The sequence below is a fragment of the Bacidia gigantensis genome (genome assembly GCF_019456465.1).
Source record: "Bacidia gigantensis strain McMullin 20006 chromosome Unknown contig_231, whole genome shotgun sequence".
NCBI classification, from domain to species: Eukaryota; Fungi; Ascomycota; class Lecanoromycetes; order Lecanorales; family Ramalinaceae; genus Bacidia; species Bacidia gigantensis.
The window spans coordinates 961,452-988,131 of NW_025408598.1; the positions used below are offsets into that span (position 1 = coordinate 961,452).

The following is a 26,680-nucleotide window of genomic DNA, read 5'->3' on the forward strand; positions in this document are numbered from 1 at the left end:
AACTCTAGAGAGCCTGTAAATCGGCGGATGCGTCTTCAGGCCATGAAAACGGACACTTCGAAATTTGAAATCTGCACCCGAAAGACATGTGCGCTTGTCTGACGTAGCTGCAACCTGAGTCGAGACATGGCAAGATCAAAGGAGCTTGTGCCAATGACTACATGGCTCTATGACCTATTCCTTTGGTCATTTTCTGTGCTTGTAGACTTGTTTTTCCGTGAAGTTCATCCTCGAGGGTCATGGAAGGTACCTCGACGAGGTCCAATTATTTTTGTTGCAGCGCCCCATGCAAATCAAGTAGGTCGTCATGCGATATTCCGGAGGAAAGGCCTAATGACTTCGCAGTTTGTTGACCCGCTCATCCTCATGCGCGTTATCCGCACTGAAGCTCATCGACGCCTTGCCTTTCTCATAGCTGAAAAGTCTATGCGGCGGAAGTTCATCGGGGCCGCGGCGCGAATCGTTGGTGCCGTGCCTGTGGGAAGAGCACTTGACAGCACAAAGCCTGCAAGTGGGAGGGTATACGCACCCGATCCTACCAACGATTCCAGACTAATAAGAGGGGTGGGAACGCGATTCGAAAGCGAGGCGCAAATTGGCGGATTGATCGTCTTGCCATCCATCAATGGGAACGCCGCAAATGCAGAAATACTTGAGGTCATGAGCGACCAAGAACTACGGCTGAAGAAAGACTTCAAGGAGGAGGTAGCCCTGAAGCAGCTCACCGGTCGGCCGTTTGATTCATCAGGTGACCGTTCAAATGTTGAGGCAAGCAACCAATTCAAGGGGATAAACTTTAAATTCGCGCCGAAAGTAGATCAAAGCAAGGTGTATGATGCGGTCTTTGACCGCTTGCGAGCTGGTGGATGCGTCGGCATATTTCCCGAGGGAGGAAGCCATGACCGGACAGAGCTGCTACCCTTAAAAGGTAAATTTTCTTGTTGAAAGAGATCAAAAGGCTGAAGTTTGCTTAGCTGGGGTTGCCATTATGGCTCTTGGTTCACTAGCCGCAAACCCAGATTCGGGTCTGACAATTGTCCCTTGTGGGATGAATTATTTTCATGCCCACAAGTTCAGGTCCCGGGCTGTGGTTGAGTTTGGTAATCCTGTCGAAATTCCAGTGGAATATGTTGAACTGTACAAGAAAGGCGAAAGACGCGATGCAATAGGCAGATTACTCGACTTAGTCTACCAAGCTCTCGTGACCGTCACTGTGACGACTCCTGACTACGAGACGCTGATGGTAATTCGACTTCACTCACGTGGTAAGATGGCACTGGCTGATTCTTCTAGATGATACACGCAGCTCGAAGGCTATACAATCCCCCGGGCAAGAAGCTTCCCTTACCTATGGTCGTCGAGCTGAATCGAAGGCTTGTACAAGGGTATACTCACTATCAGGATGATCCTCGCATCATCGACCTCAAGAAGTCTGTCAACGAGTACAATAAGCAATTATGGCGACTCGGAGTTCGCGACCATCAAGTCGAGTACGCGCGGTTTTCCGTGATCAAGGTAGTTGTTTCGCTGTTCTATAGATCTGGCAAATTAGCTGTGCTAGCCTTAGGAACAGTTCCTGGGCTTTTTCTATTTGCTCCAGTGTTCGCCGCCTCGAAGCTGATCTCCATCAAGAAGTCTCGCGAAGCCCTCGCTGCATCGACAGTCAAGCTGGAAGGTCGAGACGTCATAGCAACGTGGAAGTTGCTCGTTTCTATGGCGCTTGCACCATCCCTCTATGCATTCTACTCGGCGGTTCTTACCTACTGGACCTACAAAAACCGCGTTCAGGGATACGTACCCCTATGGGTGCCACTTTGGTTTGTCCCAATTCCTAGTATTGTATTTTTTATCAGCATCACATTTGCAGCGCTCCGATTTGGAGAGATTGGGATGGACATCTTCAAATCGCTCCGGCCATTAATTTTGTCTCTCAATCCTAGCTCAGCAAATACCCTTGTTAGACTGCGAAAAAGGCGGGAGGTTCTCGCTGAAAAAGTCACCGACATGATCAACACCCTGGGCCCAGAGATGTTCCCAGATTTCGACTCTACGCGTATCGTCGCAGACCCTTTCCATGATTTGGGCGCCTTCAAGGAGACGGGCACGCCTAAAACGCCCACCTATACTCGCACGCCTCCTCCTGGGCAGCCAACATTTTCTCCACCAATTAGACACAGCAACAGCGCTAGCATTGGAGGTGGTACATCTAACTTAGCCCACCTGCCTCGCAATGAGTCCCTGCATAACCTTGGTAGCATTAGCCTGTTCGCTTCTCGACCTCCGAGCCGGAGCAGAAGTCGCAGCAACTCTAGCGGTGGGCTCATGAGCAGCAGTAGCTTCCCATTACAGCGCTTCAGCACGCTTGATTCTAAGGAAGGGCTAGATGAGGTGTCGAAGAAGATTAGAGGAGCGATGAGGGAGAGGGGCAAGCAAAGGCGCAAAAGTGAGGAGAACAACGGGGCTGGAATATTTGAGCTTACGATGGACGATGCGGAGAGTGATAGGGAAACCCCCGAGAACTCAGAGGGGAGGAAGGAAACTTAAAATCTTGATTGATGAATCCCTTGGAGAGCCTTGCTAGGCTATCTACCCAGTGCGCGGCGTTCATGGCGGTGTTTTAGCTGATGGATACCCCATGAAGCAAATCATGACGGCAGTAACAGGTGATGGACAAAGCGTCATCTTGTCATAACTAATGGCTGAGATCTCATCCCCCTTTACATCTCACAGTGAACATCTAGATACGTCCTATGCGCCTCTCGTCTCCTTCAGACTTTCTGGCACAGGACCGATATTTGGCCCTCCAATTCCCTTCTCGCCTGGTTGATTTGTCCCCTTTTCGATACCCACGCCAACATTCCCTGAATCTGATGCGACCGATGCCTCTCCAGGTTGCTTTCCATCGGTGTGACCTGCTGCATTTGTGGCACCTTCGCCGTGCTCTGTTCAACGAAGTCAACCAACTGACCACCTTATGAAATAACGAGGTAGTGGTCAGGGGGAAAGTGAAATGAGAGCTATTCACTTTGAGCTTCTTGTTTAAGGAACTTCGCCGAGGCAGCTTGGCCACCAGGTGTTTTTGAGTGAGGCATGATAGTTGCAGAAAAAGTAGAAGGTTGGCTGCGAATAAGACGAAGGATTAATATTTATGGCAGGAATGATCAATGGAGGTAAAGTGTCACGTAAAGGGGACGTATACTACAGTTTCGATGAGAATATATATGTATCAATTACATCACTACCATTGCGGCTCCATGACACTCGCCACACCCCAAGATCTGGATCAGACGGGCCGACGCGGAAGTCTAATGCTATCAGATCCGAGATCCGAGAGCTACCGTACACGGTTTCTTCGAACCGAGATGACCGGCGAGCTTCTCTTCCCAGCTCTGACATTTAGCATGTAGCATTCTCGTGCATACTTAGGAGCCGTGAATGATCGTTGCATATGCAGCCGGCAAGAAGATGCGGGTCCGGTTTCCTCGCATCCCTTTCTTTCGCATTTTCTATTCCACAACCTTCACGCTCTTTGCACTTGTCCTAGCTGCGCTTATGCTAATCACACCGGGTGATCATATCTATCAATCATTCCAAGCAGGGGAGCTGTATCGTATCATAATCGTTGCAGGTGTCTATATCCTTACATTCACGCTGGCTATCTTTCTCTACGCTGCTCGCCTCTTCAGCACTCGAAGTGCACTTGCAAACATTCCTCGAGAATGGAACCTGGCCGGAGATGGGAAGCAAGATGCTGGTATCGGTCTCGGCATGGGAAGAAGTATAGGTCGCCTTGTGAGGCAGAGTTGGGAGAGAAGTGCTATTGTCGCCTATGAAGGGACGCCGCGAGATTTAAAGGGCGAAGAACAAGCAATGCACATTCCTAGCAAGAAGAAGAATCGAGGACTAGCGATGAGGGATGAAAGGCAAGGGTCTATCGACGGCACCATTGAGCCTGTCTGGGGGGTTGTACGCCATTCGGGCTGGGCAGGTCCCGAATCACCTTGGTTTCCAAATCTACATTTCGAACCTGTTATCGCCGAATTAACAAATATAATCGAAGCCAAAGCAGTTTCATTAGCTCCAGAGGTAGCCGGAGACGAAAGTGATGATATCGAACAAGTGGATCAGCAGATCTTAGATTCAGTGGTTGTAGAGCTCGTCCGGCGGCCTTCTTCAATGCCTCTCCGGGACTATGTGGCGCAGCTCTCGAGCATTGGGATATTTGGGCAAGAGCCACCAGTTCAGCCTGTTACTGAATTCATCAATCTGTACGAGCAAGCACGCTTTTCAGACGAACCTCTGCATGAGAACCAATTCCGGCTTTTGATGGTCATGTTGAATGAAATCCTGGATAACATGCAACCTCCGGACCAAGCAATGGTGGGTGAGATAGGAGCAAGCGAAACTGCCGAAACCTCGTACAATGTTGTCACGGATGACTCAACGGATGATCAGCTCCCACGACCGGGTACACCAAGAGTATTTGGACAACTGGTGCGCAGCGAGGCTTCACGCCCTTCCACGGCCATTCGAAGTGATGCACAAGTCACTGCGTATACCTCTCAGGCGCGCAGGTCTCGAAGCATCTCGAACATGTCGATCGACTCTGGCTCGACGAGCGCTTCCGTTGTGCACAACAAACCGTCGAGCTTGCAAATATCTTCGAGAAGCGGTTCTGTAAGCCCGTCAAATACCGCAAGCTCTGAAGCTACAGCTTCTGGAAGTGTAGTATGGAAGGCAGAAGGGCGAACCTCGCTTGAGCTGCCTCATGCGTTTAACGGTGGCGAGATGAATGGATAATAACGAAATTTACAAGACCAATGCTAAGAGATACCCAATTGCAACGTATTAGCGGGGAGTTTGGGGCGTAATTAATTATGATTGGGGGACGTATTTATGGAGGTTTTCTCGATCCTTTTCAATTACCAAAAGAGTCTGTCTCATGGCCATTGCAGGTCAGAAAGTTGAGAGCACATACATCGAACGGAAAAGCGGATGGGAACTCATAAGCTCACAAGGCCTCCGATACTGCCTAAAAAAGTGTAACTTGTTTAGGGGACACTAGTACCTTACCAGGCTTCCCGGCCGTCCCGCCCCCTAAAACGAGGAGATTACAGGGCTCCTCCGCTGCGCCACTTATTCTAGCGTAGTTTTGACCGACGCAATCTCCTTCTCAGCCTCGTCAATGGTAGCTTCATCATAGTATCACCGTGCGCCTTTCAATTATTTGAATGCTATCTCAAATGGTGATGATGGCTCTCGAGCTCTGTTCAAAGTTGACAACAGTGGAGCGACGGCGGTAGGGATGTCGCTGGCATGGAGATGTCAAATTTACAGCCGAGCTCCTCGACTGACAAGGGAGCTGCTCAGCGTGTCGATACTAGATACACCGATGACCCGGAGCGAACGAGATCGTCAGATCTCTCAAGAGCTGATACATCCGGCACCGAGGGGGAGACAGCTCCAATCAATGGCGCGGCGGAATATCGAGTCTACAAAGTCAGGTGGTTTGGTTTGATACAATTGGTCTTGTTGAACGTCATTGTCAGCTGGGACTGGCTGACTTTCTCGCCCGTAGCCAACACGGCTGCTGATTTCTACGGCACGAACCCCAGCATTATCAATTGGCTCTCGACAGCTTTCCTTTTTGCCTTCGTCGCTGCATCGCCTTGGACAATATTCGCCTTACATCGTGGGGGACCGCGTCTGGCTATCATTACCTCTTCGATCCTTATTTTGATCGGCAATTGGATACGATATGGAGGCACGCGGACCAGGGTGCCATCCTTCGGGCTGACTATGTTCGGTCAGATATTGATTGGACTTGCCCAGCCCTTCGTGCTCTCAGCACCGACCTACTACTCAGAGCTTTGGTTCTCTCCACGAGGGCGGGTATCGGCTACGGCCATTGCTTCACTTGCCAATCCATTTGGAGGTGCCTTAGGCCAGCTGATCGATCCTTTCCTCGCCAACAAACCATCCGAGATACCCAGCATGACTCTTTACGTTGCAATCATCAGTACCGTAGCCACTATTCCATCGTTCTTCGTCCCCGCTAAACCTCGGACGCCTGTCTCGCCGAGTTCGACGCAGAGGGCACCAGACATCCGGTCCGCTCTGCGGCTGCTATCCACCAATCCTACGTTCTGGCTCATTGCTATCCCTTTCTGGATCTATGTTGGCTTCTTCAACTCGATCAGCTCTCTCCTGACACAAATCATGACACCATACAAGTTCTCCGAGACCGACTCTGGCATTGCTGGTGCCTTACTGATACTCGTGGGACTTGTCGCTGCGGCAATTACTTCGCCGATCATCGACCGCACAAAAGCCTATGTACCCCTGATTCGGACGTTAGTGCCTATCATAGCCTTGTCTTACTTGGCCTTCATTTGGGCACCGGGAACTCGCTCGGTCGCAGCACCATTCGTAATTCTCAGTGTCCTCGGCGCTGCCTGTTTCAGTCTCGTACCAGTCGCATTAGAATTTCTAGTAGAAGTCAATTATCCAGTTGGGCCAGAAGCAACTTCAACTATTTGCTGGACTGGTGGTCAGCTGTTCGGTGGCATCTTCATTCTCATTTCGGACGCGCTCAAGGCAGGTAAAGAAGCCGATCCTGCCTTCAATATGGGCAAGGCCTTGATCTTTCAAGCGACTTGTGCTTTGGCGGTCGTACCTTGCGTATTGCTACTTGGTAGACTGGGAGCTATCAGCAGCAAGCGTTTGCATGTCGACAAAGGTACAGGGCCACCTTCGACCACCATAGATACAGGATGATAGAAGAAGCTTTGATTTGGTCGACAGATCGTGCTCGCTGCTCACTCTAGGGGATGCCCAAAGTCTCTCGCTTTCTCATCTAATAGATGAGCGGTTGCGTGGCATTCGCATCCACTTCAAGAGCCATCTCATACTTCACAGCGGTGTCCAGAAAGCAGTCAGTAATCCAGCTAGCCACTAAAACGCCACTATTGAGTCCTACCAGCGAATACCCGCTGCCGCCTTTGCAGGTACTCCTAACGTTCCCGATCCATTGTGTCACATTCACCCAGCTGGCCTCATCTGTGCGTGGCCAACCCACAAGCGGCATGTCTGGTAAACGATATGCAATCCCTGTCGATTCCCACATCTTTTTCATCATTACTGCGATTGTACATGTTCCGTGAGTGTACCGCTGGGGGACAAGCTCTATCCTTCCTAGACCAGGAAAACGCATTGTTGACGAGCTAGGTTTGCCTCTGTAAATGAAGTCACCATACTATAGCACTCTTAGCATGTCAACACCCCCAGGAGAATGCACATTTTGAGATGCGTCAGGGGTTGACTTACTCCAAGGCCAAACCAGTCCAACCTATCCGTCAAGAGGAAAAGAGCCGAGTCGCAGTCGGCAGACATGACATCAGGTTGAGGTATCGGACCGGAGGGCACCCATTCTCGTGCATTCACGCACCTGGAGAAAGGAATATCTGCTGTCGCAGTTGCATCAGTATCTATGAGATCGTTGGTAGGTAAAGCTTCCGTAAGATTCAGAAGCAGGGAAATGAAGAGAATGATGGTACTCCACATGGCTGAGGAGCGCCCAGCCAGGATTTCCTACAGAAGATTACGTGGCTCAAATTCATCGCATGACATGTGGTCAAGATCGTTATCTGTATCTGAATCATTGACGCTATTTTGCGTCGGTAGCTGAGACAAACATGCGTCTTGCCCTCGATGAGACATCGTGAAATATGCGAAAGGTTTTATTCTAGTGTAAATTTTTTAGATTCGTAGGGAAGTATATTGATGAGGGTTCAAATAGATAATCGAAGGGCTTTTATCATCACATTTCGAATACTAAGCTTAGACTAGCTACAGACTTCTCGAAGGGCATGCCATATCCTATCCATTTTGCATATGTCTTCTTCATACACCTGATTTCTTGAACCTCTACACGTCATGCAGGTGTTAAAGGTACTTTCTCAATGCATGTATAAATGACAAGATCTCTCTTCCTATTCACAATATCCATTGCAACATGCTGACATCTGGAACGTCCGCAGGCCAGACTCATGCTTTGTAGGGCACACCACCTAGCATCAGGATTAGTAAAGGAACATTTACATGAGAGTGATATTCTTACCAACAAGTCTGGCTCACGATCTCACGTCCACGTTTGAAGGCACGAATTCCTAATGAATCGGTATTCCAGGAAATACCGCACTCAGAATAGTGTCCTTCAATGATACACACCAGCCGCACTTACGATTGACTGCTCCTCGTTCGTTGAGAATGTCAATTATATCATCCACAATTTGATGAAGCTTGTCCTCGCGAGCCTTGATCTCAGCTTCATACGCTACAATTTGTACTTCCCAGCCTTTTGGTAGGCTTTCTTTTTCGGCGATAGCCTCGTCACGAATTTCTGAAGTTATCGATTGATTTGCATTGTCAAATTCGTCGAGACTAGATTCTGCGTCCCGGCCGGCGATATAATCATCCCAGCTTATCGAGGCGTCGTCTTCTTCATCCGTAGCAAGAGAGACTCCACCGTCTTTGATACCATTTACATCACCGTTACAAATATGAGCATTCTCATCGATAGTAGTGTTTCGAATTGTGGCGTCTGAACTACGTCTTGTGGTGGGGTCAATGTTTCCATCTTCATTTTCATTTTCAATTTCGATAAGATGGGTTTTTCCGACGAACCTTGAAATTGTTGTATGATTGCTAGTGTTATCGAAGATAAGCAGCGAAGGCTCTTGCGAGAACAGTTCCTGAAGTTCCTGCGATGGTCGTTTACTGCAAGCAAAATTGTCCGTGCAATTCTTGAGAAGCCGCTGCTTCGTTCCATCTGTCAACTGCGCCTGAAGCATCGAATAGGTGGTCAGAAAGCTTTTGAATTGAGCTTCTACAATGACTTCGGCCGCATCGGGATGTATTAAGGGTGACGTCGATTGAGCATCGCTAGCTAAGAGGCGTCAACTATCTCTACAGCGGTCTATACGTTCCTAAGCCATCGACAAGCGTGCTTACCTGGAGCTCTGAGGCCGAAAGCTGGCAAGTTGCGTGTAGTACCCGACGCCATTTCCACTTGATTGTGTCGATCGATGCTTTTGTCAAGTCAAAGAAGGCTCGAGAGAAATGTGAGCTTACGTGGCCACATACTTGCAAGAAGCCTGTTTTGTCTAAGCCCAGATTCGGGATTGAATCATTGATGAGACACCCTCGATCTTTGTGACAACGCAGCGGAGGTTAGTGACGATATTGGTGTTGTGGATCGAAGATCAGGTGCGCCCGGCGTCGACGTTACAACATGCAAGTGGCGAAAAAGTTACCGAATAGCCGATAGACAGAACAGCTTGGATTGGCCCGGTCCCGCAGGCGGTGAAAGACTCAGGTCTCATCCAGGTTCCAATGAATGTTCAGATGTGTTGGTGGACACAAAAGATGCCTATATATATTTACATTAGCGGAGTCGACTATGGAGTCTCTGACAGTATTGCCTACCTTGTAAAGATGTAGGAGCTAACAATGATCCTGCTTGACCTGAAATGTCCGTGAAATCAACCCGTCTTGATCAATTGACACTTGATAGCTGGCCAAGCCAAGCCAAGAGCGGTCATCAACACCCAGCGGTGACGACGCCATTCGGATGCATCGTTGCCATTCACCATTGTGCAGCACTTTAATAGACGCCGCATGATAGCATTATCTATCACATATGCACGTCTTCTTGCATTCTGTGTGCGACTTGTTTTTCCGTTGCAGCAGCACCTTGCTTCACTCAATGATGGTGCCGATTGAAGCGAATGGTTCGTACTGGAGAATCAATCGACATCGACATTGTGCATAGATCTTTTAAAACAAATTGAAGATTTTGATGAAATGCCATATTCTGCTTGAAAGGAGGCCAATAGTTATGACTGGGCACCGCATGGAGCGAGAACATGGACACTGGGCGGCATTGAAAGCAGGACAACAAAAGGAGACTTTGATGGACGGCGGTGCACATGATGCGAGTTTTGCTTCACTTCTGTGGCAAGCTCAGATATTTTCTCGGTGAGTCCACAAGCAGTGCAATCATGGTGAATAAACGCAATGAGCTAGAACACCGGCCTGCTCCTCTTTGCAGCATAACGCTCAATTACGGGACCTTCGAATGTCGTATCGGTTTGGGGATCGTCGTGGGATCTGAAGGCTTTGTCAACAGGGCAATTGGGGCAAGTTTCGTGCTATGTATAGTACTTCAGGCTGCCAGCTGAAATCCAATGGGCGCAGCCAAGGAGGCGCTTCCTTTGTTTGGCAATAGCCCGCGTGCTCGCTCTTTATTCGCTTTCTCTTCTTATCCATTTATCATGAAGTACGTTTGACCTTCAACAAATATGAAGCTCTTCCCAAACGTCTGCTATGCTTGATCTTCCTCTACTAAATTCTACAATCCTGTGTCGAAATGCCTTGGACTGCGATCGTCTGGAAAGCACAATCTGTACCGTTACTAATTTCATATGTTGTCGACTGGATTGTGATTCTGTCAGTCAAATCCGGCCAACAGCTTGCAAGTCCGTTGAATATTGGCTAACACTTTCAAGTGCCATTGCTGCTTTGGGAGCTGGTTTCTCATACATAGGGCCTCGCCGAAGACCATTCAATATTACAGACCCTGAAATATCCTTCCCACATACGGAGGAGACAGTATCCAGCTGGGTCCTCTTTATTGTCAGCGTATTGATCCCTGCAGCCATAATCTTCGCAGTGAGCCTCCTTCTTGGGCCAGGCTCCACCGCACAAAAGCCTTCGACAAGCGCATTGCTGAGACGGAAAGTGTGGGAATGGCATGCAGGGTGGATGGGCCTAGCTCTGGCTTCAGCCATCACCTTTGCCATAACTAATGGCACGAAGGAAGTTGTCGGCAAGCCGAGACCGGACCTTTTGTCTCGATGCAAGCCGGATCTTTCACGAATCTTGGACAGCGCTGCCGGGGCCATCGGTGATCAAGTCGAAGAGGGGATCATTCTTGTGACGTCGGAAATCTGTCGCGGAAGCGGTTTCGATCTCGATGAAGGTTTCCGGAGTTTTCCAAGTGGTCACTCGTCAACCGCGTTCGCGGGCTTGACTTACTTGGCTCTTTGGCTATCTGCTAAACTTGGTATTGCAATACCTGTCCTTAGATCTCCTGCGCTGGAACGCGGAATCGTTGGGCAGGAGTCTAAAACACCGTGTCGCTCTCAAGGAGCGGCACCTCCGATCTACCTCCTCATATTTCCACTGATCCCACTTGCTACAGCTATCTTTATAGCCAGTAGTCGATATTCAGACTTTCGTCACCACGGCTTCGATGTCGTATCTGGTTCAATCCTTGGAATCGCCTGTGCTTGGCTAGGATTCCGCTGGTACCACCTTCCTATCCGAAGAGGAGGCGGCTGGGCTTGGGCACCACGCAGTCCGCAGCGGGCTTTTATCAAAGGCGTCGGTGTATCAGCCTACGCTGACGACGAAAGCACGGTCGTGGTGGATGAACAGATGCATTCGAGGGCGACAAAACCCGGAGGCCATGATGTAGCTCCAACCCGAGCCTGGCGCTGCGATGGAGAGAGTGAGGATATTGAGATGGGTCATCTCGATTCAGTACATAGTCATACGCCAACAATTTGTAGCGATTCTAGTCGCCGACAATTGAGATAGCGCAGGTATATAGCTGAAAATCTTCCTGCGTGATATGAAATGGCTTATTATAAGCAGGACCTTTAAGGGCCCGGTAGCCGCTGCTCATGATGCAATCTACACGCTAGATGCGTAGTCCTCGGATTGACCCATTAGACATCAGTGTTCAGTTCTGCTGGTGCCGTTCCTTCACTTTACAAATATACGACCAGCAACTCGGGGTGTTACCCTACCGGAATGCCTGGGCTACATACCGTCGTGTGTTGCTGACACAATACGGGGACTGGAAATGCTTCTTTATTGCTCCACCCGGGATTATGCTCGGAGCATCGGACATTTCGGCCGAGCTTGAATATCATATCATGTACAAACAAGCTCGACTCCTCGCAAAATAGGCAGTCATGCAGGTCATCCTTTCATACCTCTCGCCAAGTACCATTTGAATATATGAGCCACCCAAACACCTACCCGAAATGATTCCCTGGAATCAGGACAATCTGTGAAAACCTCCATTTGGTGACCAACCATTCGAGACCATCTCCATGGCTTTGTCCCAAGCATTGTGGAAAGGATTGTCTTTTCTGACTCCTCGGGCCTCAGCCGACTCGCTCCAGAAGAAATATGATACGTTCTCAAAAGCGCCGGAAAGCCGATTGTTCCCCAAGGTTGATCCTACTGTCGATGGAGAAGATTGTGACCATGACTGCGCCTCATGTGAAGTCCATCTTCCTCGAAACTTCAAAGTAGAAGAGACGAGGAAGCTATACGGCCACGTCAAGCCATGGGCGACGCATATGCTTGTTGCTACCGGCAAATCGGATTGGGTGGGACATGTTGAAGGGGAGAAAGATAGCGTGATGGAAGCCGTGAAATACTCCAAGATTGAGCCGAGTAACGGGGTAGGCCTATGGCTTTCCTAGAGTGGAATTGAATTACTACTTACCACACGTACAGAAGCTGATGATCTCGGCATCCAACATGCCTATGCCTGAAGATGCGTCATCACAACCACCAGCCGACCGGCCAACGTCTGTGCTGCTCCTCCCAGCATTCACCATTGTGGAGAACGTCAGCCCATCCTCCGTACCAGATCTCATCAGACTACACGTCTCGCCTTCCTCTACAACCACGACGCCACTCGGTCAGGCTCGAATCGATCTCGAAAACCAATCCGACTCGAATTGGCAAAGCACAGCCGAAACCCCTCCCATCACACCACCAATCTCATCCGTGATCACAACTCCATTCACCACCCGCCCCTACCCTCACAAATATCTTATCCTCCTCTGCTCCCACCGTACCCGCGACGCACGGTGCGGGCAATCTGCCCCGCTCCTACGGCGAGAGTTCGAACGGCACCTACGGCCCCTCGGACTCTACCGAGACTTACACGATGAGAGGCCTGGAGGTGTGGGGGTTTACTTCGTCAGTCATATTGGCGGACACAAATTTTCTGCTAATGTGATGGTGTATCGTCGTGCAGAGAGCGGAGACGGGGGTGGACTAGGGGAAGCGAGCCAGTGCATTTGGCTTGCAAGAGTGAGGCCCGAGGATTGTGAGGGGGTTGTGAGGTTTACTGTGCTGCAGGGCAAGGTGGTGAAGCCGGAGAGGCAGTTGCGAGGAGGTTTTGATCGGGAGAAAGGGCTGGTGAGCTGGTAAGCAAGATCGAAGCTAGCTGACCTTTGTGCGTATAGCTAGTCTCTGAGCGAGTGACAGCGTGATAAGTATTCTACCAACTTTTCACTCCCCTAGGTTCATTTTTGCTTGTTGATTGTGCCCTCCAACACCATCTCTTCAGACCCAAGCTTCCTATCTGAGAACGTCTAGAACTTACAAGCAGCACAGTCGCCTTTATGGATCTTGATTATTTTCGACGTTTTTTGATTAGTTGATGCGACGCTACTTTTCCCGTATTTGTCTATCCTGTGAGCCACTCTATTCTACCATCCTCGCCTGAATCAACAGACGGTACCATTTATCCCATTCTAGATTGGCTCAGTGGCCGAGCTCCCACGCATCAAATGCTACCCATGGTCCCTCTATCTGTGACATTATGGAAAAGCTGAGTGAAGATTCCTGCTCCATCAAAATCGAACCCTAGCGTAGAAGTGAAGATGGCTGAATCGAATTTGTCGATGACTTATGAAAGCTTGAGGAGCTCACTCACATGATAATGGATGGTGCTACGATGATAGTCAGTGGGAACAATTTAGTAGCGTCAAGGGTGACTTACAGTCGACATTCTGCTTGATGGTCTTATGAGGCAGCACAGAACCACCATTGACATATACTTCATCACCAATCGTAACATCATCTCCGAGCACAGTTACATTCTCCAAACGCGCCCATTTGCCGACAGAGCTGTTCCATCCCACAATGGTCGACTTGACCCAAGCATGGTCTTTGATCTTGCTCCTCTCTAGCAGCACACTTCGTTGTATTCTCACACCATCACCAATGACTACATTTGGGCCGACCGTCACATTAGGGCCAATACGGCAATTCTTTCCAATTCTGGCGGAAGGGTCAACCATTACATTGCCGCCATATACGTATGATTCCTTCGGTGAGCACAGCTTCTTAGATCCTTTCTTGGTAAGCGATGACAGATAGAGGCAAGTTCCTGAGAGAAAGTCCTTTGGCTGTCCAACATCCATCCAAAAGCCGTCGAGGTCGAAAGAGTGCAGTTGGCCGTCATTACAAATCGCCGGAAACGTTTCCTGCTCGATCGATGTGGGTCGCAGCTCTATCCTTCTCAAGACTGAGGGGTTGAGTATATAAATACCAGCATTGATCCTGTTGCCAACGAATTCTACGGGTTTTTCGACGAAGCGGTCTATGCGGGATGGATGATCGGGTTTGTGGACGACGACGCCATATTTACTGGGCTCTTCGACTTTGGTCACGACAATCGTACCCTCCTCGCCATGTTCTTTGTGGAATGCGGCCAATTCTTTGAAGGGGTAGTCGCAGGTGATATCGGAGTTGAGGACGAAGAACGGGGAGTCGTCTTTGCCTAGGGTCTTCTCGGCGAGCTTGAGGGGACCTGCTGTGCCGAGGGGCTCTTGTTCGATTGAAAATTCTATTTTTACATCGTATTTCTCTTCATACTGATGGCCATTAGATCAATTGCATGCGCTGAGACTGAGGCTATGCCATACTTTCTTCAAGGCGCTTGCCATGACTTCTGGACGGTAATTGACTGCCAGCACAATAACTGTGACCCCCGCGGCCGCGAGGTTCTCGACTTGATGCTCGATCATCGGTCGATTGGCGAACTCGACAAGAGGTTTAGGTAGTGTGAGAGTCTACCCATAGTCAGAATTTTTGACTTTGATTGCTAAACTCATGTGCAACGAAAGCAGTGTTTTCGTGGGCCTTCGTACCAAAGGGCGTAGACGGGTACCGTAGCCCCCAACAAGGATGAGAGCTGAGAGAAATCAGTGGAAGGCGTCGTCGTATAGGGCGGAATTGCCCACCTTTCATGTTGGCAGTCAATCAATATACAGACTTCGGATGATGAATGGGTGGGTTCGCAACGAGGCCGAGGTGCTAGGACAAGGCACACAAACAAGACGATCAGGGTTCGCGCGTTGGAGGGAGCTTGATATAATGGTGACGACTGCGAGTAAGAAGATGGCTTCGGCCAGAAAGTTGACAAGTGTCGCAATGAAGCTCACTCTGCTCGTAAAGCTGCAGAAGCACCAAGCTCAATTAATTTTCTCGTCCGCTTTAGGCCATGCTCGAGGACCCTTGGCTTGGCGTTGTATAAGGGGCTTGCAGGACGCTACCCCTGACTAAAATCACTTTAATTCATGCATGAGAAAGTCGGATTTCCTTTCCCTCAATCCCCTTTCCCATCCATCCATCACAGCTGGTATTTCCATCCAGAATTACTGCCGACTTGAGCTTTGCCTTTAGCATCTCAGTGCTACCCCACATATTAACAAAATTCTACGTAAAGAGCCAAAAGTCTCCAGGAAGATATGCTGAACAGGGAGCTTGAGTCTTGTGTTCGAACTTTGCATGCCTGCCGTTCACTTTTTCTGCAAAATAACCGTGTTCGTCTGACAATCTACTTTCAAAGCCATGATGGTTAGGGTTCTCCGAGCGGTGTGGTCAGATATGCCGATGAATGTTTCTTTGAGAGATCGCTGTCATGATGTCTTCTCACTGGGTATCCTGTGGTAATGAAGAGGGACTGGTTCTTGCTATGCCGTTGGGAGCTATTACTCGTCCTCCCACAAAATTCGTCATCCATTCTTTCACTCTCCCAAGCTTCCCCAATCGCGGACCCTCTGTCATATCACGATATATTTCTCGAGCTTTGAACGCACCCCCGGTATCACCGGTGTCCATCACATCACGACAGAGGAGATCAACCATTGTCACCCCTCTTCTCAAGCTCTGACCATAGACTTTACCTCTGAAGGAACCCAAAGCGACATTCCTGGCAAGTACGATGTCTCTCGGTCGCAACGATTGAGTCTGTACTCTGAGAGTAGCATCACCCGCGTTTACAGGGCCCAAGTTGTCCTGTGACTCTCTAGGGTCCAGCCAAATGTTGATCCCAAATCCAGCACTCGTTTCATCCCCAACTAATAATTCAACAAGTTCGACAGTCCGTTGCCACTTCCTGGTCTTGATGACTCGCGGCTGGGATATTGAAATAATGGCTAAGACTAGGTTGATCGTTATCGTTTGAGGTGATATAGAGCTCAGATAGGCGGCATTAGGTACATTGTTCAGGCTGCTGATATGACCCTGGCTCAGCTTTAGATAGAGCAATTTCACGCGGGAATGCTCTTCATCGATCCTTGTAGACTGCAGCGCTGAATCATCGCTTGCATCTGTCATGGTGGGGGCAACGGACGCATCTCCCACGAATTCAGAACATGCTGCATCATGAGTTGCAAAAGAGTGCTCATAGTATTGTGTAAGCGCATCTGCTTGTGCTTGAGGCGATGAGTAGCCTGCTTCTGAGGATAATGCTGACAAATCTTCTGCAGTGAGATACGATGCTTGTGTCGAGCCAAAACAATTTGGCGTATTCCACGTCGGACAACTTGCCGGAGACAAACCAGTCGGAAGATGCTCATGATTTAGGGACAGAGACCTCCATTGAGGAAACACGGTCTCTGCTGTCGGTATGATTTGGTCAGCATCTTGGTCGCCTGTAGTAAACCTAGACGGAGATGATCTCGTAAGGATGTCCTTCGACCAGTCGAGTGACGACCGCAACGGTGCGCCGGTCAAAAGTATCGTTCTCCGAGGCCGAGATGTCATAAGTTATTCAAATTAAAAACAAAGCGCAAAATTTAGCAAAGACGAACTCTCGAGCGAAAAATCAAACATCGGCTTTGGTAGAGTATTTTGTAAATCAACTCGACGTCTTACTACAAAAACACTCCAGAAAAGTCATGTCCTTGACCGCCTATGAGGTGTGTCAGGACAGGATTTCACGTGTGAAAAGCAAACATGGTAAATTCGTTGACGAAGGTCTCGACATCGAGTGCTTATGTAGGACGATTCAAATGCTGAGGAGGTTCCATCGATCGGCTGTGCGTGCGCTAAAACAACTTCCTGTTGGAAGTGGCTGTTTTCTTCATGATCTATATTCTAGGCTATCCTGCACGTAGCTTTGGTCTACTTTTCCACCATTCACTTTGATTTCGCTCTATACGAATGGGCAATATTCGGCTCATGTCCTTTCCTCTCAAATGATCCGACCCTCCACTCACTTCTCTGTCGATTTGCTTGACAAACGGGTAAAATTTATTAAGTGCAGTATCTCTCCTGTTGTTCTGAATCGTTGTGCATATTTCATCCATCCGACTAACCACCTGCACATTAGTCTTTTGAGTGATGATATGTAAAGCAGCTATGCTATCTTTTCTCGTAAGCGCCGCACCTATCTACCTAGTAGTCTCATACGTTATAAGTAGTGTAGCTAGTATGTCACCGAGTATATCAGTGTCACACTTCTCAAGCTGGCCCAGAATCTCTTTCAGCACAGCGACGGCGTGGAAAGCGGTCAAGTCGACTTCTGGGATGACCATGACGTTGGGCGTACCGAGTAATATTGGGCTAAAAGACGAGCCATTTCAGTGTTCGCCCTCGAAAACACAGTCTAGTTGAGCATATTTGAGCTTGATGGATCCATAGACGGTTTTGATATTTGCTCCTCGCTCACGTCATAATTTCTCAAGTTTCACGGTTAGAGATTAATACTGTGGTCATTCAAGCCTGCAGTGAGCATAGAAGCTGATCAGCGAGATGTACTGTGCTGTCAAAAGCCTTCGACATAGGATACCAGTCGCAAAGGATATCCAATCGACGAATATTCGCATGCCAATCATAGCCATGCAAATCATCATCCACTTTCAAAAAATCTCGTTTACATATCATTAGCCCTCATCATCAACTTGCGCTTTCAAAGCCTTCCGATAGCCCTTCTCTGCAGCCTCAATAGCTCTCATGGTAGGTGCAAATAGCTGATTGACAGCCTTTGCGCCTCCAGAAATGCTCCCTTCATCAAAATCCTTAGGCCGTTTTGCTTTGCTATTGTATTCCTTTATTTGCTTCCTGTACTTTTGGACCACTTTCTGCCTTTCATTCTCCGCATCCTCTGCTACGGCCTTGATCCTGTCCATTGCCCTATCAAGCGACTCAACAAGCCTGCCTATCTCTTCTGCCCGACTTTGAGAGCCGGAGAGAAAAGCTGACCAGAAATAATTAAGGAACTCTGTGGTCGTCGCGTGAGTCAAAGTCAAGCGATCGAAGATAACTTGCGAGAGGCCCGAGGTCGACGTTGAAGCGACAGTGGAAAAAGAGTCAGATGAGGTGTCGTCGTTTTGGAGACGCTGTTCTGATATTGCAGCTAGCATTTGCGAGGTTGCACCTGCGAAGGACGCCTTGCTACCTACATGACTTTCGTGTTCAGCGTCCTCATCCTCTGAACTGTCGCTTTCTTCGTTGATACCTATGGCCGTAGAAAGGTCACGATGTGACAACGCCATATCAATATCCGCTCTTAAGATCTGCAGTGCCTTTGACGGGTCCTGCTTGGCGTAGCGCAATGCGTCTATGGAAACGCCAGAGTCTTTGTCCGAGGCGAAGAAGCGAGACTGGTCCTTGATGTTGAGGATATTGCGGCTTTCTTTAGCCTCGCCTTGCAAATCTCGAAGTCTCAATTCGTTGAACGTCTCTTCATCCATGCCAATAGGCTCTGATGGATCCTTGTCGTTGGGCTCGACCTGGGAAAGGATCTTTTCACTGAGGGCATTCAAAGTACGAATCACGGGAGCTCTGTTTAGCGCAATGGGCCGCATGGTTCTATCCCCGTCATTACCTTTTCGCTGGCTGTGGTTCTCTTCATTGCCCTCGATGTCTATGATGTGTGGGATGTGGTTGGACATACGTTGTCGCGGTCTTTCCTCATCCTCATCAACCTGCAAATACTTATCCAAAATTGCATCTGTAGGGTCATTGTCCATGATCCGCTCTCCCTTCAGCTTTTTGAAGAGACGGCTCTGGAAGAATTTCGACCAGAAGTCTTCTTCCCTTATCTTTGGCACATTTTCATCATAAACGCGCTTGACTAAAGAATGCTGCTTGAAGATCAATTGAATTTGTTCTTTGCTTATGCTAAGCTTGGTAGTCCCATCCACCGTCACTGGCTTGATAACGGAGAGAACATTGTAGGCACCCCTCGTTTGATTTTGCTCGACAGCATGCGCCCGCAAAAGATGTACTCGACTAGACCAGAATTGGTTGGAGAGCTGAGAGATAGATATGGACTCGGGTTTTGTCCGCAAGGATTCTGTGAAAGTCCTTGAGAGGGACGGGCTGGCCTTGAGCAATGACTGCTGCAGCTGAGCATCCTGCTTCAACTTCTCGTCATCGTAAAGAACACTGGAATCGCTAGGGCTAATCTTCGACGTTACAGCACTTGCCATGGCCATTGAGGCTGATGGCACCCCGCCTGCTGCAGGGGAATGTCCGCCCGACTTGGCAGCTTGTATTGCTTTACTGAGGGCGTCGCGCAATGAGTCTGCCTCTGCACGTGCCGTCGTGACCGAGGTAAACGCGAATACATGTGTTTCTGACGTCTGGCTGCTGGGAGGTTGTATAAAGATTCTCAACATTACTTTGGCACTGCTTGCCGGGGTCTGTTGCAGATCTTGTCAAAGGTGAGCGGTCTTCAAAGTGGAAGCCTTCATGAACGTTGGAAATGGAAGAGGTCAGACGAACTAGTAATAGTAGAGATAGGTAGGCTCAAGGCCGGCTTTGCCCCAGGTGGTGTGATAGGAGTCCAAGAGACCGACTGGCCGTCTTTGGACAGGGCGAGGGTGCCATCTTGCTTCTTATAAGCGGCAGAGCCTCTCGGTGGTGCCATGTCCACTTCTCAATCCTCCACATCATGTCATGATGCACAGGTTCTATAAGAGAAGCGGGTCATGCCTTACAATTGACTCATTCAGGCAAACCGGCAAGGTGACAGTTTTGTCTACCTATCACGATGACGCTGTATCAAGATCAGCTAGCACGAGAGAACTTGAACATTTCGAAATGCCAATACGTCTCTCTATTTCAAGTCTTGTAGCAGAACACGCGAAGGTTGGCGTTGAAGAGTTGAAGATTGAAGAATACCTGTCGACAAGCTGAAGCCCTAGAACCATCTTAGGCTAGTCTTGTCGATAAGGTATTAACAGGCTGTTAACTGCAGCGGCTCAAGCGGTGACGCTTGCTTGAACACGGCTAGCAACGGATGGAGCCGCATGTGATGTAGCGGTCCCTTCCTGTAGGTGATTTTGCGGAGAGGCGGAGGTGAGGCATTATACGATCATCACCCACCCCAATTTTTATATGAAGTTGATCAGGTAGAGTATGCTCTCTGTTCATTCTAAGAGGACATTTCCCAGCGCTTCACAATTTCTATGCATCTGCAAATAGTTTGCTAGCCGAAAGAAACAATGCTTCGACCTTCCCTGCGCAAAACTGGTGTCTGCCTCACCAGAGGCAGTCGCCTAGCTTCAAGACCAAGATGTGTGTCTTGTTGCGTTCGATCGAGCTCAGGCTTGACCAGAAAAGCCTTTCCTGCGAGCCATGTTCCCCAGCAAACGAGAACATATGCTGTTGCTGCAGAGGAAACCAGCCAAGGGGTCGTGAGTTCCAAAGTTGGATTATGATGGGAGTGGCGGTGTCGGCTAACGGATGATCATTAGGACTCAGCGGATTCCTTTCTTCAGGGAAATACTGCAAACTATATCGATGAGATGTATATGCAGTGGAAGAAAGACCCGACGAGTGTCCACCTCTCATGGCAAGTTTACTTTCGCAACATGGAAGCTGGTGATATGCCCACATCTCAAGCCTTTCAACCACCACCAACCATCATTCCAAGTCCTGAAGGTGGAGCTCCCTCGTTTATGCCAGGTGCAGCAGTTGCCACAGGCGCAGGCGAAGATGTGAACGACCACTTGAAAGTGCAGCTTCTTGTCCGAGCGTATCAAGCTCGTGGGCATCACAAAGCGAAGACTGATCCACTAGGTATTCGCGGTGAAGCGGAAGCTTTTGGTTATCATAAACCGAAGGAGCTGGAATTGAATCATTATCAGTTCACGGAGAAAGATCTGGATAAAGAATTCGCTTTGGGCCCAGGCATACTTCCTCGCTTCAAAACTGCGGGACGGGAAAGGATGACTTTGCGCGAGATCGTTGCTGCGTGTGAAAGGCTTTATTGCGGCTCCTATGGTTGTGAATTCATACATATTCCGGACAAAGATCAGTGCGACTGGATAAGAGACCGCACCCAGATACCTTCTCCCTACAAATACTCTGTGGATGATAAGCGAAGGATCTTGGATCGTCTGATTTGGAGTTCCAGCTTCGAATCTTTCTTAGCCACTAAGTACCCCAATGACAAGCGGTTTGGCCTTGAGGGAGGCGAGACCTTGGTTCCGGGAATGAAGGCATTGATTGATCGTAGCGTTGATTACGGCGTCAAAGATATTGTCATTGGGATGCCGCATCGAGGTCGGCTGAATGTACTAAGTAATGTCGTGCGGAAACCCAACGAGTCAATCTTCAGCGAGTTTGGCGGCTCTGCCGAGCCATCAGACGAAGGCTCTGGAGATGTCAAATATCACCTTGGCATGAATTTTGAACGTCCAACGCCTTCCGGCAAGCGTGTTCAGCTCTCATTAGTGGCAAATCCGTCCCATTTGGAAGCCGAAGACCCCGTGGTCTTAGGTAAGACGAGAGCAATACAGCACTATAACAATGACGAGAAGAATTATTCGACAGCGATGGGCGTACTTTTACACGGTGACGCCGCGTTTGCAGCACAAGGTGTGGTGTATGAGACAATGGGCTTTCATTCTCTCCCAAATTACCAGACTGGCGGCACAATCCATCTTATTGTGAACAATCAGATCGGTTTTACTACAGATCCTCGATTCGCCAGATCAACGCCATATTGCTCAGATATAGCCAAAGCGATCGATGCCCCAGTCTTCCATGTCAATGGCGACGACGTTGAAGCCGTCAATTTCGTTTGTCAAATAGCCGCTGATTGGCGCGCCGAATTCAAAAAGGATGTTGTTGTGGATATTGTCTGCTACAGAAAGCAAGGACACAATGAGACTGACCAACCCTCCTTCACACAGCCTCTGATGTATAAGCGCATTGAAGAGCAGAAATCAGCGCTTGCGAAATACGAGGAGAAACTTCTAAAAGAGGGCTCATTTACCAAAGAAGATATCGAAGAGCATAAGCAATGGGTCTGGGGCATGTTATCAAGCAGTTTTGATGCGAGCAAAAACTATCAGCCAACTTCAAAAGAGTGGCTAACGTCTGCTTGGAATGGGTTCAAGTCGCCAAAAGAATTAGCGACTGAGATCCTTCCACATCCTCCTACTGGTGTACCTGCAGAAAAGCTCCGCCATGTTGCAGACGTGATTGGTGGCGCACCTTCAGCCTTTCATGTTCACAAAAATCTCAAACGTATTCTGGCTGGCAGAAAGAAGACAGTCGACGAGGGTAAGAACATCGATTGGTCTACGGCTGAGGCTCTTGCATTTGGCACTCTTTGCGATGAGGGTCACCATGTCCGTGTTTCTGGACAAGATGTTGAACGTGGAACGTTTTCTCAACGTCACGCTGTATTGCACGACCAAGAGACCGAGGATACTTACACCCCAATACAGCACGTCAGTGACAAGCAAGGCTCCTTTAAGATCGCAAATTCTTCTCTGAGTGAGTTTGGCACACTCGGCTTTGAATACGGATACTCTTTATCATCACCCAATGCCCTGGTCGTATGGGAGGCCCAGTTTGGTGATTTTGCCAACAACGCTCAGTGCATAGTCGACCAATTTATCGCATCTGGAGAAGTCAAATGGTTCCAACGATCTGGTCTGGTAATGAGCTTACCACACGGCTATGATGGGCAAGGACCCGAACATTCCTCTGGTCGTATGGAGAGATACCTCCAACTTTGCAACGAAGACCCTAGGATCTTTCCCGCAGAAGATAAGCTCGATCGCCAACATCAGGACTGTAATATGCAAATTGCATACATGACCACGCCTGCCAACCTTTTCCACATTCTACGACGGCAGATGAACAGGCAATTTCGAAAGCGTAAGTACCCAGCATGAAACCCAGTTCTAGACCTCATGTTAACTTTCACTCTAGCCCTGATAATGTTCTTTTCTAAGTCCCTTCTCCGCCATCCCCTTGCCCGTTCGCCCATCGAAGACTTCACAGGTGATTCGCACTTTCAGTGGATCATACCCGACCCCGCCCACGCAACCGGCGACATCAAGTCCCACGATGAGATCGACCGCGTGATCCTTTGCACCGGCCAAGTCTACGCCACTCTCCATAAACACCGCGCCTCCAACCCCGACCTAAACAATACAGCCATTACGCGCATCGAGCAGCTTAACCCCTTCCCATGGGCGCAGTTGCGTGAGAATCTTGACCAGTATCCCAACGCCAAGACGATCGTCTGGGCGCAGGAAGAACCGCTAAACGCAGGAGCTTGGAGCTTCACGCAACCGAGGATCGAGACGCTGTTGAATCAGACACAGCATCATAATCGGAGACATTGTATGTATGCTGGAAGAGGGCCGAGTGCGTCTGTGGCGACGGGACTGAAAGCGACACACATGAAGGAGGAGCAAGACATGCTCGAGATGGCGTGGTCGGTGTATCAAGATAAGTTGAAGGGAGAGTAAATTGCTGTCAAATAGCGTAAATAGGACCACAAAAAGTGTCGGCGTTAGTGGATAATATGAGAGCGGTTCGTTCTTCTGTTTCCTGCCACGAATAACAGTAGCATAGTACAGTAATAGCGACAATCATAAACATTCTCGAAAAAATAAATGACTAGCAATCCTTTACTTCCTTGAAGTATACTACGTTCTTTCAACTTTTCCCCCTTCAAATTAAAGGCCAAGTTCCCCATTGGCCGCTCAATCAGCGCGGTTCTGTGATTTGATCCCCCTGACCGTCTAGATCGCAATTGAGCTTCCAGTACCCAAAGAAAAATTCGTGACAAACTTTAGAGACCACGAGAAGCTTCGATATACTCTGCGCTAGCGACCTCGTACGGCTGGGTGAAGAAGCGCGCTGAATTCTTGTTCAACCAATTCGCCAGAGCCTGAACTTCCTCCTTTAATTTCCTCACTGACTGAGCGTCCATGTTCGTCTGGGAGATGAGTTCTGGGAGGTGCGCTATATGTCTACGTCAATTCCCATATCCGAGAAAGCGCCGTTCTGACAGGGCTGGGGAATAGTCTGGGAAAGAGGAAAGAGCTGACGTACAGAAGAGCCTGCACAGGTGCTCCGCTCCATACACTTCACCTATGGTTCCCTTGCCACGATACTCCCCTTCATTCTTCTCAATCCCCTTTTTGATTTCATAATATTGCTGGCGCTCAAACCGATACAGAAGAGCCCTCCCAAGACACAGTTCGAAATAGTCCTTCATTCCCATAATGACTTCCTCAAGAAGGTCCGCTTCGGCAGATCCAAGTCTACGATTCTTTTTCTCCTCGTCGAAGTATGCGTCGAGGATGCTGTTGACGGGAGTTTGCGAGGGCAGTGAGACTAGCGACAAGTTCTTGGTGACGAATTCCCAGTCATCGACGAGGATTGATTTCAAATGGTCGGGCAGAGGGAGACGGACAGCTGGACGGGTGAGGAACGTTTCTTCCTGTAGACACACTTCTGTCAGCATCGAGCTTTGTTATTTGGTCGCAATTCAGAAGAATGAAACGACCAGTGACAGATAGCAAGATTGTCCATAAACAGCGGATTCAATGATTGGCAAGACTGTCCCACCAGAAAAGAATGAACCTCGGGGACCGATGACTTCGCTCCATACGAAATCTGTGGCTGCTCAACATTTGAGAGGCTTTCCCCAATCCCGGTCGACTTGCATGAGTTCCCTGGGGTTTGAGCGTCCTTGCTTTTCTCAACTCCAGTCGACTTGTGTGAGCTACCTGGGGATAGAGTGTCCCCGCTGTTATCTGAAGGCGAAGACGAGGAATATGTGGCCTTTGAAGGCTGGTGGCCACCATGATTGCCAGACCGTAGTCTGCTGTCCACTTTGGGTATGCATTTCTAGGAGAGTTTATCTCCTAGAAGTCTTTCCTTAGGCATATTGGAGGCAACCTGAATAATTTGATACCTCAAGAAGCCACTTGCGAGTGAGTATATTGCTGCCTGATGAAGCAAAATATAAACTCGTAAAGTGAGATACAAGGACATACTTTCAGTGCTTGGGAAATAATGTAGAGTCTGAATTGTGCACAAGATGGATGCTCGTGTAGATTTCGGCGGTCGAGTGGCTCTGGCAGGACGCCAAACGGTTATTGGGGATCAGTAACAGACGGCCGAAGCAGGTGGATTCATGTATGTATGTGCCAGTGTGCAATGGCAAAAACAAAATCTCACATCAAGACATTCAAGCTCAGATAAAACATTCGGCAAATACGAAAAAGCTCACCTTCTCAATCTCGTACTCCCTAGCTCGCTTTTGAGCCCGTCCAGTAGCAATACTAGGTATTTGGCGATCCTCGCTGGCACGATTAGAGCTCAAGTCCGTCTCAGCGGTCCGTTTCTTTATGGACTTTGGTTGGGCCGAGCGACGAGTATCGTCCAGCATGCTTTTCATGCCACGAGCAAGCTGCAAATTCTCGTCGTTGTATTTCTTCAAACGATCCGCCGGGACCCAGTCGTCCCAACTAGAAAGATAATTAGCAGGTACTTGAATGGAGAAGCATCTTTAAAAGGTTGTGTCTTTTTCTACAGGCATGTATGGCCGAGAGACTGTCCCGGAAACCTTTGGCTGTATGCTACAGGGAGACATTGGAGACGAGCAAGGTAGCAGGTGTAAAGATGTAAAAAATTGCAAAAATGGCTAATTCGTGAAGACTTGGCGACCTACGTGTTCTTCCATCCCTTGTAATGAACTCGATAGAGCAGAGAACTCTTTTTGTCTGACGGATTTGACAATTTCGAATCTAGAACCTTTGCTTCGTAAAGTAGCTCATGATGAAAACACAGCACTTTTTCGTCTTTTGGAAAGGTGAGGTCACGAGCAGGAGCCATTTTGATGTGTGTGTATGAGTCGGGGATGGGTCGCTAGAAAAGGAGGAGAAGTAGTGAAGTATTCAGGAGTGGAAAAGGAAAGTTGAAAGCTGGGCGCGTTGAGGGAAAAGAGCCACCAAATTCAGCCGCCAGCGTCTAATGTCCACGACGCCTTTGGAGCTGTCTATATATTTTACATCACATATCCCATAATTTCACATTATGTTGTCACAAGTTCTCGTGCACGACGGTTCGACGTGCATCTTGATATCCTACGTATATTGCAGGAGAAATGTAGATTGCGTATAAAAGCGATTTATTGAAGCTACGTAGTCTTTCACTCATAAGTATACATGATTTCAAGGTCGGCCGTCAAGATCATTGCGTCTTCCTGTCGGAGGCATTGTGTATTGTGTCTGCCCTTCACCTTCGCTAA

The 26,680-nt window shown here is 48.8% G+C and overlaps 10 protein-coding genes across 10 annotated transcripts; 5 read left to right on the plus strand and 5 right to left on the minus strand.

Annotated features, from left to right (window-relative positions):
- Positions 1 to 333: 333 nt before the first annotated feature.
- On the plus strand, positions 334 to 2,544 carry KY384_004304 (uncharacterized protein; the record flags this gene model as incomplete). Its single annotated transcript, XM_044812810.1, has 3 exons — positions 334 to 928; positions 975 to 1,243; positions 1,294 to 2,544. 3 exons carry the CDS (start codon positions 334 to 336, stop codon positions 2,542 to 2,544), a joined length of 2,115 nt encoding a protein of 704 aa, XP_044670230.1.
- A 204-nt stretch (positions 2,545 to 2,748) lies between these two features.
- Positions 2,749 to 3,092, minus strand: KY384_004305 (uncharacterized protein; the record flags this gene model as incomplete). The annotated part of the gene is made up of 2 exons (XM_044812811.1): positions 2,749 to 2,942; positions 3,026 to 3,092. The coding sequence occupies 2 exons, from the start codon at positions 3,090 to 3,092 to the stop codon at positions 2,749 to 2,751; spliced, it is 261 nt and encodes an 86-aa protein (XP_044670231.1).
- Positions 3,093 to 3,552: 460 nt separating this feature from the next.
- Positions 3,553 to 4,800, plus strand: KY384_004306 (uncharacterized protein; the record flags this gene model as incomplete). The annotated part of the gene is made up of 1 exon (XM_044812812.1): positions 3,553 to 4,800. One exon carries the CDS (start codon positions 3,553 to 3,555, stop codon positions 4,798 to 4,800), a length of 1,248 nt encoding a protein of 415 aa, XP_044670232.1.
- A 516-nt stretch (positions 4,801 to 5,316) lies between these two features.
- Positions 5,317 to 6,777, plus strand: KY384_004307 (uncharacterized protein; the record flags this gene model as incomplete). Its single annotated transcript, XM_044812813.1, has 1 exon — positions 5,317 to 6,777. One exon carries the CDS (start codon positions 5,317 to 5,319, stop codon positions 6,775 to 6,777), a length of 1,461 nt encoding a protein of 486 aa, XP_044670233.1.
- A 1,391-nt stretch (positions 6,778 to 8,168) lies between these two features.
- Positions 8,169 to 9,064, minus strand: KY384_004308 (uncharacterized protein; the record flags this gene model as incomplete). The annotated part of the gene is made up of 2 exons (XM_044812814.1): positions 8,169 to 8,947; positions 9,013 to 9,064. 2 exons carry the CDS (start codon positions 9,062 to 9,064, stop codon positions 8,169 to 8,171), a joined length of 831 nt encoding a protein of 276 aa, XP_044670234.1.
- An 834-nt stretch (positions 9,065 to 9,898) lies between these two features.
- KY384_004309 (uncharacterized protein) lies at positions 9,899 to 13,353 on the plus strand (the record flags this gene model as incomplete). Its single annotated transcript, XM_044812815.1, has 5 exons — positions 9,899 to 10,038; positions 10,569 to 11,572; positions 12,241 to 12,539; positions 12,595 to 13,287; positions 13,339 to 13,353. 5 exons carry the CDS (start codon positions 9,899 to 9,901, stop codon positions 13,351 to 13,353), a joined length of 2,151 nt encoding a protein of 716 aa, XP_044670235.1.
- A 482-nt stretch (positions 13,354 to 13,835) lies between these two features.
- Positions 13,836 to 17,699, minus strand: KY384_004310 (uncharacterized protein; the record flags this gene model as incomplete). The annotated part of the gene is made up of 5 exons (XM_044812816.1): positions 13,836 to 14,750; positions 14,802 to 14,948; positions 15,027 to 15,070; positions 15,978 to 16,825; positions 17,575 to 17,699. 5 exons carry the CDS (start codon positions 17,697 to 17,699, stop codon positions 13,836 to 13,838), a joined length of 2,079 nt encoding a protein of 692 aa, XP_044670236.1.
- A 348-nt stretch (positions 17,700 to 18,047) lies between these two features.
- Positions 18,048 to 20,038, minus strand: KY384_004311 (uncharacterized protein; the record flags this gene model as incomplete). The annotated part of the gene is made up of 2 exons (XM_044812817.1): positions 18,048 to 19,822; positions 19,894 to 20,038. 2 exons carry the CDS (start codon positions 20,036 to 20,038, stop codon positions 18,048 to 18,050), a joined length of 1,920 nt encoding a protein of 639 aa, XP_044670237.1.
- A 577-nt stretch (positions 20,039 to 20,615) lies between these two features.
- KGD1 (2-oxoglutarate dehydrogenase E1 component) lies at positions 20,616 to 23,885 on the plus strand (the record flags this gene model as incomplete). The annotated part of the gene is made up of 4 exons (XM_044812818.1): positions 20,616 to 20,688; positions 20,734 to 20,807; positions 20,868 to 23,286; positions 23,341 to 23,885. The coding sequence occupies 4 exons, from the start codon at positions 20,616 to 20,618 to the stop codon at positions 23,883 to 23,885; spliced, it is 3,111 nt and encodes a 1,036-aa protein (XP_044670238.1).
- A 326-nt stretch (positions 23,886 to 24,211) lies between these two features.
- On the minus strand, positions 24,212 to 26,265 carry KY384_004313 (uncharacterized protein; the record flags this gene model as incomplete). The annotated part of the gene is made up of 4 exons (XM_044812819.1): positions 24,212 to 24,384; positions 24,514 to 24,865; positions 25,661 to 25,898; positions 26,102 to 26,265. 4 exons carry the CDS (start codon positions 26,263 to 26,265, stop codon positions 24,212 to 24,214), a joined length of 927 nt encoding a protein of 308 aa, XP_044670239.1.
- Between the last annotated feature and the right edge of the window lie 415 nt (positions 26,266 to 26,680).